Here is a 12,804-nt window from a genome sequence, read left to right as displayed (position 1 = left end):
GGGCAAGATCTGGAAATCCATTTATTTTGTCTCTGATTTAAGGCATCCATCTGTTCACTAGATCATTTGCTCCTGTTCTTGCCTAGGTGCGAAAGAGATTGGCTTTCTTTCTTTTTTACTTGACATATTCACACAAGTAGGCAATTTGCATTGCATAGGTGTGAGGAAGCCTCTCATGATATCTCATGTTACGGTCAACAGTTGATGTCACCATGGGAAATGCCTGATCTCCCAACAAGGCAGCCATCTAGGCTTGACTGTACCCACAATGCTTGGCAAATTTCATCAGGCAATTGTTTCGATACCAGCTATTCAGTGCCAAGTGACCAATCTGAGCAGCTGCACAGGTTCAGGGCTTTGCAGGTATGCATTTGCGTATGTGTGAGAATTAACAATTGCCAGCTGTGATGCCTTTTCATATCAGATGGATATGCAGGAATCAGCAGGTAATAATGGTAATGCCATGAAAATCTACTTTGTTGTGCTGATTTCTGAAGATTCAGCTGCTCTTGAAGCCAAAAGAACAAGGTAGGCTATTGTCTCTGGACAGCTGGCAATCATATTCACTACAGTAACTAAGGAAACAGATATTAATTTTATAGCAAAATGCTTCTATCTCCCAAATGATCTGCTATAAAAATGAATGTATTGTTAGTCTCTGTAAAATATATGAGTTTAGCAATTAACTGCATCGTACCATGATCCAGTGAAAACTTATCTATCCTGTACAGAGTTTTGAACAGTGGGGTCACACCAACAGCATACATTTAAAGCACACGGCTTCCCCCAAAGAATCCTGGTTACTGTAGTTTATGAAGAATGCTGGAAAATGTGACTTTGTGAGGGGTAAACTACAGTTCCCAGGATTCTTTGGGGGAAGCAATATGCTTTAAATGTGGTTTGAATGAATGGTGTACATGTGACCTCTCTCCCGCACAAACTCTAAATGTAAATAATGGAGGATTCAATTATTTTATTTCATAAAATTTATATATCACTCGATTGAAAAAATAACCCAAAAACCTCAAAGTGGTTTAATTACAAGGTGTAAAGTAATTCTGATGGCATAGATGCTGTTGTATTTTTACAGTCCATCTTTGGCTAGGCATTCTTTTGCTCCCTTGCTGATTACCTCTTTCCTGCCACCTCTAAATTATACCTGCTATTTTACTAGATTTCCACCAAGATTTAAAAAGAAAAAGACACCCACTCTGGCTGCATGCATGCCATACATTTAAAATAGATTGTAAGCACATGGCTTCCCCCAAAGAATTCTGGGAGATGTAGTTTGTTCAGAATGCTAGGAATTGTACAACTCCCAGAATCCTTGGGGGCAAGGCATGTGTCTGCAATGTTTTATTAAGCTACCACTTATTTCATGGGGGCCTGTACAGATTACACCAGACCCCTCTTTCTTCCCCCCCCTAAGGCACTTCCATTAGGCTTTTCAGGCTACTCAACAACATACCTGATTCCATTTTTTGCAACCTTTCTGTAAGTAAGTTTTTGGCTTGCTTGTTTCTTTGGTTTTTCAAAACGCAAACTTTGCCCAAGTTTCCAACACCCAGGTGAAAGAAACCTGTTAAAAGTATTCAACAGGCTTCCTTAGAAAAAATTGAAGCAGAATTCCTCTTGGGAAGATGTGAGTGCAAAAGAGCACGTCTCAGCTGCCCCAGTAGAAGCTGTCTGCGTAGAAGACGGAATAAAGGATCCTGCAGGTCTCTGGTCTCTCCTGGCCATGACTGAGGACTTCCTGAAAACCCGGCTGCTCTTCCTGCAAGCATCTTCAGTCACTTCTGCAATACGAGCTGCTTTCGACGCTTGGAGATAGAAAAAACCACTGTTAAAATCTCTTAATTGCACCACACATCTCAGTGAGTCTGTCTACTTTCTCATCCTGAACATTTTTGCTTGCAAAGGCATCTTTTAAAAGGTGAGACTGAGCTGAAAGTAACTGATCGCGTTTGGGGAACCTGCTACCTTTTACATCTGGGACACAGCCCTCCAAATGCTCCTTCTCCCTAGAAAAAGGGAACAGAAATAACTCTGCTTTCGTCTGTTTAAGGCAGACAATTGACCACATTGGCTGTGGCTGGTGGGAGTTGCAGTCCAATAGCACCTGGAGAGCACGACATTGGCTATTTCTGGTGTAGACAATACTGAGAAAGACCGACCAGCTTAAAGCAGCTTCCTATGTTCCCAAGCACCAGCTACAACTTGGTTGCAGCAAGAACAACTGAAACTTAGGCACACAACTCCTTTGGGTGGGACAGAATTTACAGCATCGGCATCTAGGCAAGGGTTCAGCAGTTATCTGCAATCTCTTGTCAATCCTTTACTCACTTACCTGGGCTTAAGCCCCACTGAATTCCAAGCAGACATGCAAAGACTGAAAGCTGGAGACTGCTCTGGGCAGTTGTATTCTGCCTACCACCCCCAATATTAGCCCCAGTCAGAAAAAGCCCCTAATATGCTATCGCTGTGGCTCAAAACTCTGTCCCCAAATTCTCAGCCTTGCTCCGCTTCCTTACCTGCTTGCATGAGCTTCAGCTGCTTCTGTTTTTCCTCTGCAATTTTTTTCCTGTAATCGCCAAATAGGGCGCGCATCAACTGGCGCTTCTTTGCCAGCACCGCCTTCTCGCTGCGCAGAGTCTTGATGGCCCGGAGTGCCTCATCCACTGACCCAAAGAAATTATGTTTTTATTACTACTTACTACTTCTCTTATTTTTTGTGGTTTTCATTCTCATCACAAGAAGGGGCCCTGTCACAAAATGTTACAGTGTGGACTGCAGGGGGTGGGAGATAGCACAGTCGGTAGAGCATGAAATCTTTAATCTCAGGTTTATGGGTGAGATTCCTGCAGTGCAGGGAGTTGGACTACATGTTCCTTGTGGTCCCTTCCATCTCTATGATTCTATGATGATGGACTGTTTTAGCTCAGGGTGTTGGTGAGCTGGCCACACCCTATTCTAAGCTACAGTGGTACCTCAGGTTAAGAACTTAATTCGTTCCGGAGGTCCATTCTTAACCTGAAACTGTTCTTAACCTGAGGTACCACTTTAGCTAATGGGGCCTCCCACTGCCGCCGGAGCACGATTTCTGTTCTCATCCTGAAGCAAAGTTCTTAACCTGAGGTACTATTTCTGGGTTAGCGGAGTCTGCAACCTGAAGTGTCACTCTGTAACATGAAGCGTCTGTAACCCAAGGTATCACTGTACCTCGGTTTAAGAACAGCCCTGTTTATGAACTATTTGGTTTACAAACTCCACAAAACCTGAAGTAGTGTCCCGGTTTGTGAACTTTACCTCAGTCTAAGAACAGAAGCGAAATGGTGGAAGGGCACTGGCGGTGGGAGGCCTCATTAGGGAAAGCACGCCTCAGTTTAAGAACGGTTTTGGTTTAAGAACGGACTCCAGAACGGATTAAGTTCATAAACCAAGGTACGACTGTACTCCGTTCCATCTCTCTCTCTCCCCCCCCCCGCCCCTGGTTTTTCACCTCATCCACCCATCAACCAATTGGTATTCTGAGCATGCTCAGTCTTTGTTGGGCTCTTTTTCTCTGCTAAAGATTTTTTATTTTTCTGTTCCCCCCAAGACTGTTGGCACCTCCCTCATGAACCTGGATGACGTCATTTTCTACACATAAGAATCCACACACACACAAGAACATAAAAAGAGCCCTGCAGGATCAGGTCAGTGGCCAATGTAGTCCAGTATCCTCTGCTCCCAGTGACCCACCAGATGCCCATGGGAAGCCTCAAACCAGGGCTTCCCACGGGCATACTCAGGCAATTAGTATATAGGATTATGAAACGTGCACAACACTCATCAGCAAAAGCTCTCAGGTAAAGGTAAAGGGACCCCTGACTGTTAGGTCCAGACACGGACAACTCTGGGGTTGCGCGTTCATCTCGCACTATAGGCCAAGGGAGCCGGCATTTGTCCGCAGACAGATTCCGGGTCATGTGGCCAGCATGACTAAGCCGCTTCTGGCGAACTAGAGCAGCGCATGGAAACACAGTTTTACCTTCCCTATTTATCTACTTGCACTTGACGTGCTTTTGAACTGCTAGGTGGGCAGGAGTTGGGACCGAACAACGGGAGCTCAGCCCATCGCGGGGATTCGAACTGCCGACCTTCCGACTGGAAGGTCCTAGGCTCTGTAGTTTAGACCACAGCACCACCCGTGTCCCTTTTAAAAGCTCTCAGAGCAGCCAACAAACCATAAAACAGAATTAAAGCATTAAAAACAACAACACACACACATTTGCAGACCAAAATAAATGAACGCAGACTTCCTCCCTGGGGGTGGGAGAGGGGGTCCACATGGGAGAGAGACTCTGTTTAGTCCCCCCCAACTCAGTCTTCCCCTGCAAGTGGACTCACCCTGCTTGGGAGTTGATTTCCGCGTCTTCAGGCCAAGCTCCAGCTGCTCAATGCACCAGTCCACCTCCCTCTTCATCTGTTCATCTGACTGTTGCAATAAATTTGGGGGTGGGACATAGGATAAAAGGGAGAGTCAATTAAGACTAGCTGGGCAAGTACCTCCCTCACAACTGGCTTCCCTCTAGGTTTCAATTGGAGAGGCAATGGATTCCTCTTTCAAGGAGTACAAAAAGGGAGGAGTGGAGAGACGTTTGGTTTCCAGGCAGGACATTTTAAAAGGCAACCACAAGATTATTATTATTATTATTTTTAGAAATTAAAATGATCTTAGAGATCATCAGCCCAACCCTTTGCTCAAAGCAGGAACTGCGGTGTGGGATGCAACTACAGCAACTCTGAAAGGCGGCTGCCCAGTCTCTGCTTAAATACACCCAGCTAAGGAGGGTCTACCACCTCTCGAGGCAGCCTGCTCCACTCTCAAATGGCTCTTAACCACAGGATGTTTCTCCCATTTTTTTCTCTCAGCAATGGTGGCAACTTGACCCTCTCTCCCCATTCAAACTGGTGTGCTGACAAATATGTTTCTAATGGGGGACTTAACGAAGGCTTACCCTTCTGAGATCTCAATTCTAAACAGGGTGACATTCTGCCCTTAAAATTTTGCTGCCACCAGGATAAAGCATGAAAAATCACCTACACGTAAGTGCTCGCTTCCCCCTCTCCCTGAAAGGAAGAACATTTGTAAGAACTTTCTGAGTTTGTGTTTTTCCTCCACCCTCCCTGTTCCTTTTCTTTTTGTTTTATGTCTTTCAGATTATACAGTTGAGGACAGAGACTATCTTATTATTGCTATTAAAGGTCACTCTAGGGTTCTTTTTCAGTTGAAGAGTAGAGGAAGAAGAAGAAGAAGAACTGCTATTATTGCCATTATTATTATTATTATTATTATTATTATTATTATTATTATACCCTGCCCATCTGACTGGGTTACCCCTTAAGTAACAATACTTAAATAAAATACATGCTGTCAACTGGAGCCACGGGTGGCAGAATTTTGGAAATATTTATACAAAGATTTAGCCACATTCCTTCTGACCACAAGGTGTTCACATACCTGACACATGTCAGTTTGGTCAAGTCTACCTTCTCCACAAGGTCTGTGATCCCCATTTACATTGCCACCATGTACTCCTTTTAAAGGTGGTTGTTTCTTTTTCTTTTTCCTATTGGAAGATCCACCCAGCTTCGTTCCTAGGGAAAAAAATGAATAATATTTATTCACCTGTCTTTTAAATCAATCAAAGCCATGTAACTGTATACATATGTCTTATAGGAAAGGTTCCCACAGGCAGAGAAAAAAGGGCTCTTTATTGCATGAGATTCTTACTGCAACAATGCAATGGAAATAGAAGGTCTTATAAATGAAAGAACATTTGTTAAAAGGAGCATCGCCTGGGACCAATTCTCTACTCACTGTAGGTGAGCAGGCATACATCTATTTCAGAAACCTAATTAAAACTTGCAGTTACAGTCTCCATACCTGCTTGGGCAGCCTCTGATTTAGAAACCTCTTGCACGGTGCCTTCATCTCTTCTCCCTCCATCGCCCTTCGCAGCTGATTTATTGGGTTTTGAAAAAGTCGCACTCTCTGGCATGGTCTCTGTGGCATTTTGGGATGCGGAGTCTACCTCTCTGGCTGCTTCTACCACAGCTTCAGAGTCTGGATCTGCAGCAGCAGATGGAAGAGGGGGAACGTCTGGTATGACAAAGTTGAAAGCAAACTCGGGCTTCCCTGTTCCAATATCGAGTGTCCCAGACAGACTGCTACTAGTGGACTGCTCTCCAGAGTCATCCACCTCATGTGCTTCTCTTGCAGTTCCACCAATTTCTTCTGAGGTTCCCTTGGAAATAACAAAGTCAAACTGAAAGCTGTTGTCTGACGGTGCAAACCATGATGTTGGTGTTGCAGAAGGGTGGTTAGCTTGCTTCCTGTACACCACGCTGCTTGAACTGAGGGCATCTCCCGGCTGTATCTGCACAGTGTTCTCAGGCTTCACAGCTACAGGAGAAGGAACAGAAGGGTTAGTGTTTTCACTATGGCTTTTCTAGGGAATTGGTTATTTGCTTGCACTTCTGGCCACATCTGACGAGAATATGAGACACAACTAGATGCTGGTCTGTATTTGCTGATGGCAGCAACATGCAGCCTGAGGCTTTTGGCAACAGCAGCAACAAGCAGTTCCAGCCTTACAGGCAAGGGTGTGAGATTAACGATGTCTGAAATCTTGTCAAAACTACAGCTCTCATTGGCCTTGCTTCATACCCTCCAGTGTTTTTGCCTGGCTGGGCTGCGTCCTTGAACTCTGATAAGCCTCTTGCTTGCTTGGGCATAGGATAGAGAGGGATTTCTGAGTGTGACATTAGTACTACTTAAAGGTAATTTATATTTGTTGCCCCACCTACTTTTTCTCTGACCCCACCCACCCACCCACCACTGGCATGGGCCCCCGAATTGTTGCCCAGACGGAATTTCACTTCATTTCATTTTTAATTTGTATATCACCTTTCTATATTACTACACACAAGGCAGTTTACAAACTGAAGAACCTCTGGGTATAGGGCGGTATATAAATTCAATAAATAATACTGTAATAATAAAATAAATAAATAAGAAGATCACACACTTTATAACAATATGATCCAATACAAAAATAACCTTAAAATAAGCAACTTATATAAAATAAAGTAATATTCAATAATCCATTAGAATATAGTACACAATAAAATTTAATATCAGCAAATAATAATTAAACAGAAATTCACCCTTAACAATTACAATAAATACGTTCTAAACTGTAATCAATAAAAATAACAGCAAGTCACAGTGCATAAAATAACACAATACAAATTGAGAAGCAAAGACACACAATTTATAGTTTTATATTTAAAATTGTGGCCCTTGGACTGATAAAGGTTCCCAACTTGGAGGAAGTAGCATTGCTGAGTGATGCTTGACAGCACAGCTTTCCACCTCACCTGCTTTTGCTGCCCTCTGCCTCTCCTCTGCCATCTTGAGCCGGTAGTCCCCAAAGACATGATGCATCACCTGCCGCTTTTTCCCAAGAGGAGACTTGCTCGAGCGCAGCACCCCAAGGATGCGCCGTGTCGCCTCTACTGCTCACAAGAAGTGGAAGAAAAGACAAACAGCTCACAACGATAACTCTGCTTTTAACTTGATGCTCTTACAAAAGTATCTGACAATCCACAGGTAATCTCAGTAGCCCCTACAAGCACGCAGCCAGGTAACTCTGTAGTACTTCTCCCCTCTCTACACATGCTGTTTAACATGCAATCACTTCATTTTTTAAAAAAAAGGGAAAGGAAAAGAGAAGAAACATTGCACTACAAAGATGCTGGGTGATTATCAATATATCTTTGAAGTTCAAGTCATGTGTGCTGTTGCCGATGTCATCAAAATGGCACAAGGTGTCTGAAGTCTGAATGGCTCAAGAGGGATGGTATAAGCAGGCTTGAGGAAACCCTAAGATTTTCAGTACAGTACATAAAAACAAAACAAAAAAATACAGAAAAAACCCTAAGGGTAGGGGCAGGGAACAAGCCAATGAGACCTAAGCAAGCTCAGTGGACATGGAATGGTGGCTGGCAGCGCAATGAAGTGGCTGATGAGAGACTGTGACATAGTAATTTGATTTAATATTTGTCTTCTGTTTTTCCAACATCAAAAGCTGAGCTCAAATGGAGCAGGCTAGCAGCCTAACAGCAGCACTCCACACCACAATGTTTTGTGGCTGATCCTACTGGTTTAGGGTTAAGCCAGTGACCTTGAGACAACACACCTTGCTTTGGAGTTGGGTTGAGATGCAGGAGGCCGGTCTCCAGTTGAGAGATGCACCATTCCAGTTCCTCCTGGTATGTTGGTTTGGGAGCCTGGATCAATGGAAAGATAACAGAGATGGCATAAGGACTGCTACTTAAAAGGGGGGGGTGTCCCTCCCTCTCTTTCTACATACTGAGAAACCCAGATGTTCCTAATGCTATTCCTCTGTTAGTACCAGAATTGGATGGAACCCAGGCAATTTTTCAGTGGGAAACTCTATAATATTTGGTGACTGTGCCTCCTCTCTTCCACCACAGTAAAGCACAATTCCAAGGGATTTGGGGGAATGTGGGATTTCTTTCTTAAGCTGACTTATTCATACATACACAACCACTGTATTAAACCCGTTTGTTTTAAATTGCAATTTAGTGTGACTTGCGAACCAGATCTCTCTCTAGACATAGACATGTCTGAAGTCCAGAAATGTAAGAAAAAATGTCATCTGAAACTGGAGGGCTGGTCTCTGTATTTTAATTGTTTCGGATGTGAAGATGCAGTTTTAAAACACCTTGCAGCACTGTGACATGACTTGCTGTACTTGCTAAAATTCCTCCGTTTGTAGCTTTTATAGGTGTACAGGAGCAAAGGACCCAGCAAACAGAGAAAGGCCCACACACTCCTTACCTCTTCCATTAGGATAGTTGGCAATCCAGGCTTGTGTACAAATCCTTACATCATCATTCACCTAGACGCACAAAATTACAGATCAACATTCCAGAACATTAGAAATTTACAGTGCAATCCTATACATGTTTACTCAAGGGTAAGCCCATCGAGTTCAAGGGGGCTTACTCCTTGAAAAATATGTGTGTATGGTTGCAGCCCTAGGCTGGGGAAGGGGCTGCAGCTCAGTGGCAGGGCATCTGCTTAGCATACAGAATATCCTAGGTTCAATCCCAAGCATCTCCAAGTAGGGCTGAGAAAGACTCTACATGTGAGTAAACATGCTTTCCATGCAGATAACTCCAGGTTTAATCCACAGTATCTCCAGCTGCAAATAAGGAGCTGAGGCTGAGAAAAAGTGGCTTGCCTGAGGCTACCTATAATGACCTGATAAGTAGCTTCCTATTTGTCCACCTAGCCCAGGTAGCAGGCTGTTGGAAAGACCCTCTCTGTTTAGAGACCCTAGAGAGCAGCTATAAGTCAGGGTAGAGACTATACTGGGCTAATTTACAAACATTCTGACTGGGCCTAAGTGAGAGTCCTTCCTAGGCAGGTGGCCTTAGGCAAGTCCCTATCTCTCTGCCTCAATCTTCATTCTGCAAAATGGGAACCATAAAACCAGTTTCAGGGTTGTTATTGAAGCACCAAGAACCCTACATGAATACTAAATGTTGCTCCTTTGGAGGGGTGTGTGAGCACTGACATACACTTAGAATAAAGGAAGAAGGTGCCTCTGGGCACATGCTCAGCCCAATAAATTGTTTTCCCCACAAGCACTGAGCTCACAGCCCTTTCACGCACAAACACACCCTCTCTTTTGTCGTTTCGGCAGCTTAATTAGGACGACACACACACACCCCACCGCCAGAAAAACTTACTATTTGTTGTTGCTCTTGTTAAATGGTTAGCAAATTCCTGGTCACTCTATGGCAAGGAACTAGAGTTCTACCAGTAGGTCTCCCATCTATTTTAAGATCATCTATTTTAAGATCTTTCTCGCTCACCAAATGCCCCCCTTCCTGTGCCAGCTCCACAAACCTGAGCAAACTGGACTCTCTTTCAAGTTGTTATGTGGATATTCCTGCAGCAATTCACTCCTTAATTGGCTGCTCAAGCTCTGCCATGCAAATAAGCGTGGCGGACCATGTCCGAGGCCGAACCTCTTCCCCGTCACTTAACATTCTCTGCGTTCAGTTCCGCCGTTAAGTCGTTCCGGCTATGCGACTCGCCTTGAAACTGAAGCGGTAGCTTTCGATTTCTGCAAATCTCTTGCTCAGGAATCGTCCACAAAGTATACCACACTTTAAGGAGGTGTTTTTAACCCCCACATTTGGGTTCATTATTATTTTTTTACGCAATGCTAACAGCTTAATCTACTCAATCGTTTCTACTCAAGAGAAATTCCGATTGAGTCCAATGGGGTTTCTTCCCAGGGTTGAATTGGTATAGAATTGCAATCCTAACCTCTCTTTTTTTTAAAAAAAAAAAATGTTGTGGAAGAGGCGATAATAATAATCTCCACGGGGACATTCATTAACCGCAAGTGCCCTCTGCCGGGAAAAACAAAAAAGCGCAGTCACTGAACGAATTACTGTAATTCGATCATCTTAATGATTGGTATCCTTTTATTCAACGCAGAACTGTTAACTGGTGTTAATAAAAAGGCCTCTCTCGTTCTGAAAACAGTCGGTTATGGCCATGACTAACAGCTGGATCTTTCTCATTATAATAATTATTTTGCCCTCTATGCCTTATCTAAAGATGCTTGTTTATGATGCAACATTTTCCTATATTCATTCAATACACTCTTCTGTTTTGTTTTTCTTTTGCAGTTTTGTGTCTTTGACTTCTAATATTGACTTGTAAAATTCCAGAGAGAGAGAGAAAAAATCCACTCGTAGCGTTTTTAAAATACAGTACTGATCAAGGGACTGCATGGTGGTTGCAACGTATCCATTAGCATTTCACAGAAAATGAAAACAGGAACACTCTTACACATTTCTAACACTCCTGTTCTCACACCAAGGATCACAAGCTGAACCTCCCCTCATTACACACACCACTAGAGGCTTTCTGTTTTTCCTTTAAAAAAAAAGTACTTTCACACTTTCTGTAATTAAATAACTAAGAATCAGTGTAACCGCAGTTCAGTTAGGGGCAGAAAATTGGCAAGCAATTAGCATATATTGTTTTGCAGAGAGAGTGCTGCAGGGTTTATTTAAAAAGTCACACACAAAAAACACCAAACTAGCTCTATCTTGGGACCTGGTAAATTGTGTCAGACTCAAGATGCATCCCCATTAAAATGGGTTTTATTATATTTGGATGTGGTGTGTGTGTGTGTGTTCTTTTTTTAGAACAAAAGTGGCAGAAGAGAGCAAATGAAAACAAGTGGGATGACATATTGGAAGCAGTGATCCAAAGTGTTAGAGAGGATATTTAGTACCTAAACTGAACTACCAGATGTGAGAGATCAATATACAGGGAAACCACTCTTTAAAAATAAAAGTGAAACATTTTCCTTTGGCAGGTAAAAGTCCAGTTCAGATGATTAGAATGAGTGTGCATGAGTGTGCACAGAATCCTTTTGAATTGTAATGATGATTACAGACTTCCTGGTTGAATCACAGCTAATAGATGAGCAAAAGAGCTATGTGCACACTGCATAAAAAGAAAAGGCTCATACGTACCACAGCTTAATAAACCAAGATAATTGTCCAGATTCACCCAGAGTTCCAGTCTATGAAAGTTGCTACTCATCAGTACAAGTTCAACTTCATTATACTAATGATTTGTGAAGTTGGTGGGTCCACTGGCCCCTTTAATTGCATATACATGTACATTCTTGAGTATCATCAGCATATTTTGTAACCCCTGTAGAAGCTGGGTTGAAATTATTCTAAGTCTACTGAATAGTTTTACATTGCTCCAGGCTCTAGCACCTTAGTTACTATTTCAGAGTTTAAGTTCTAACTGAATTGCCAAAGACTTAACTTTTTGCAATTCATTGGCATTTAATTTCGACATCTGTATATTTTCCCCTTTACACTTGTGTATGCATATATACCAGAAGTGGCTATCCTGGCATGGTGTGGCCAGTCTCTCAAAAACAGTGTTACTGCTGCTTACCAGGATAGTGAGGTTGGGGGGGGGGTGCAGACACCCTAGCAGAGCTACCTGCCAACTGAGGATTACTCCATATATCCAACCTACAAAAATGTATGCTATTACAAGTGTGCTATTAAGATCTCACCATTTACTGTTTTTGCTGCCTAAGAAATATTTCATGATTCTTATTTCCTCTATGTCTTCCTTCTTCTTTTCTGTAATAGTTAATTTTTAAGTGCCTTTAAAATGCACTCACCCCAGACTATAGAGACTTACGAGTGCAATTCTATATGCACCAACCTGGCAGTAAGCCCTGCTGGACACAGGGAGAACTTACTTCTGAGCAGACACAAATAGGATTGCACTGTTAACTTCCAGAGACCCCAAGGAGATGGCAAAAACATGGGAAACCTGCATCCTCATTTAAGTTTAGAAGTGGGCAACCATTTGTTTATTTATTTAGAATTTAAAGATTTAGAAAACTATTTAGAAAATATGTATACGCCAGCATAACCCACCGTGGCCATTTGTTCTGTGCTTCGGCTGCTTACAGTGCCAAGACTCTAGCAGGGCCTAGGACTTTTGATTCTTAACACCAACTTCCGACATTTCAAAGACAAGAGGTCAAGCAAACAACAAATGAGCAACATGTAGCACCAGGGCTCTTGTGAATCCATGCATCAGCAACTGAGCAGCACAAATCTGGAATGTGGGACCTAGTTCAGAATTCAGGTTACAGTGGTACC

The 12,804-nt window shown here is 42.9% G+C and overlaps 1 protein-coding gene across 3 annotated transcripts; it reads right to left on the bottom strand.

The window, feature by feature from the left end:
- Positions 1–7: 7 nt before the first annotated feature.
- Positions 8–10,436, bottom strand: LOC309519283 (UPF0488 protein C8orf33 homolog). Of its 3 annotated transcripts, none has more exons than XM_082200125.1 (9): positions 9,955–10,436; positions 8,912–8,972; positions 8,247–8,337; positions 7,426–7,563; positions 5,930–6,448; positions 5,504–5,640; positions 4,390–4,477; positions 2,532–2,678; positions 8–1,820 (listed from the first exon to the last, which is right to left on the bottom strand). In XM_082200125.1, the coding sequence occupies exons 2-9, from the start codon at positions 8,918–8,920 to the stop codon at positions 1,606–1,608; spliced, it is 1,344 nt and encodes a 447-aa protein (XP_082056251.1). In that variant the 5' UTR covers positions 8,921–8,972; positions 9,955–10,436; the 3' UTR covers positions 8–1,605. The 3 variants fall into 3 exon arrangements, with proteins under 3 accessions (XP_082056251.1, XP_082056249.1, XP_082056250.1); XM_082200123.1 differs by having other exon boundaries at positions 9,989–10,434; XM_082200124.1 differs by having other exon boundaries at positions 9,829–9,962.
- Between the last annotated feature and the right edge of the window lie 2,368 nt (positions 10,437–12,804).

Source organism: Podarcis vaucheri, assembly GCF_965113315.1.
Source record: "Podarcis vaucheri genome assembly, chromosome: 14".
Lineage (NCBI taxonomy): Eukaryota > Metazoa > Chordata > Lepidosauria > Squamata > Lacertidae > Podarcis > Podarcis vaucheri.
Note: the sequence above shows the minus strand (reverse complement) of the source record. Positions and strands in the feature narration are given on the sequence as shown.

Excerpts from the sequence above, each read along its gene's own strand:
- LOC309519283 (XM_082200125.1), bottom strand. Across the intron at positions 7,564-8,246 it reads CAACCCAACTCCAAAGCAAG|TAGAGGCGACACGGCGCATC; the intron begins GTGTGTTGTCTC and ends TCTTGTGAGCAG. Across the intron at positions 5,641-5,929 it reads ATCAGAGGCTGCCCAAGCAG|GAACGAAGCTGGGTGGATCT; the intron begins GTATGGAGACTG and ends TTTTTTCCCTAG.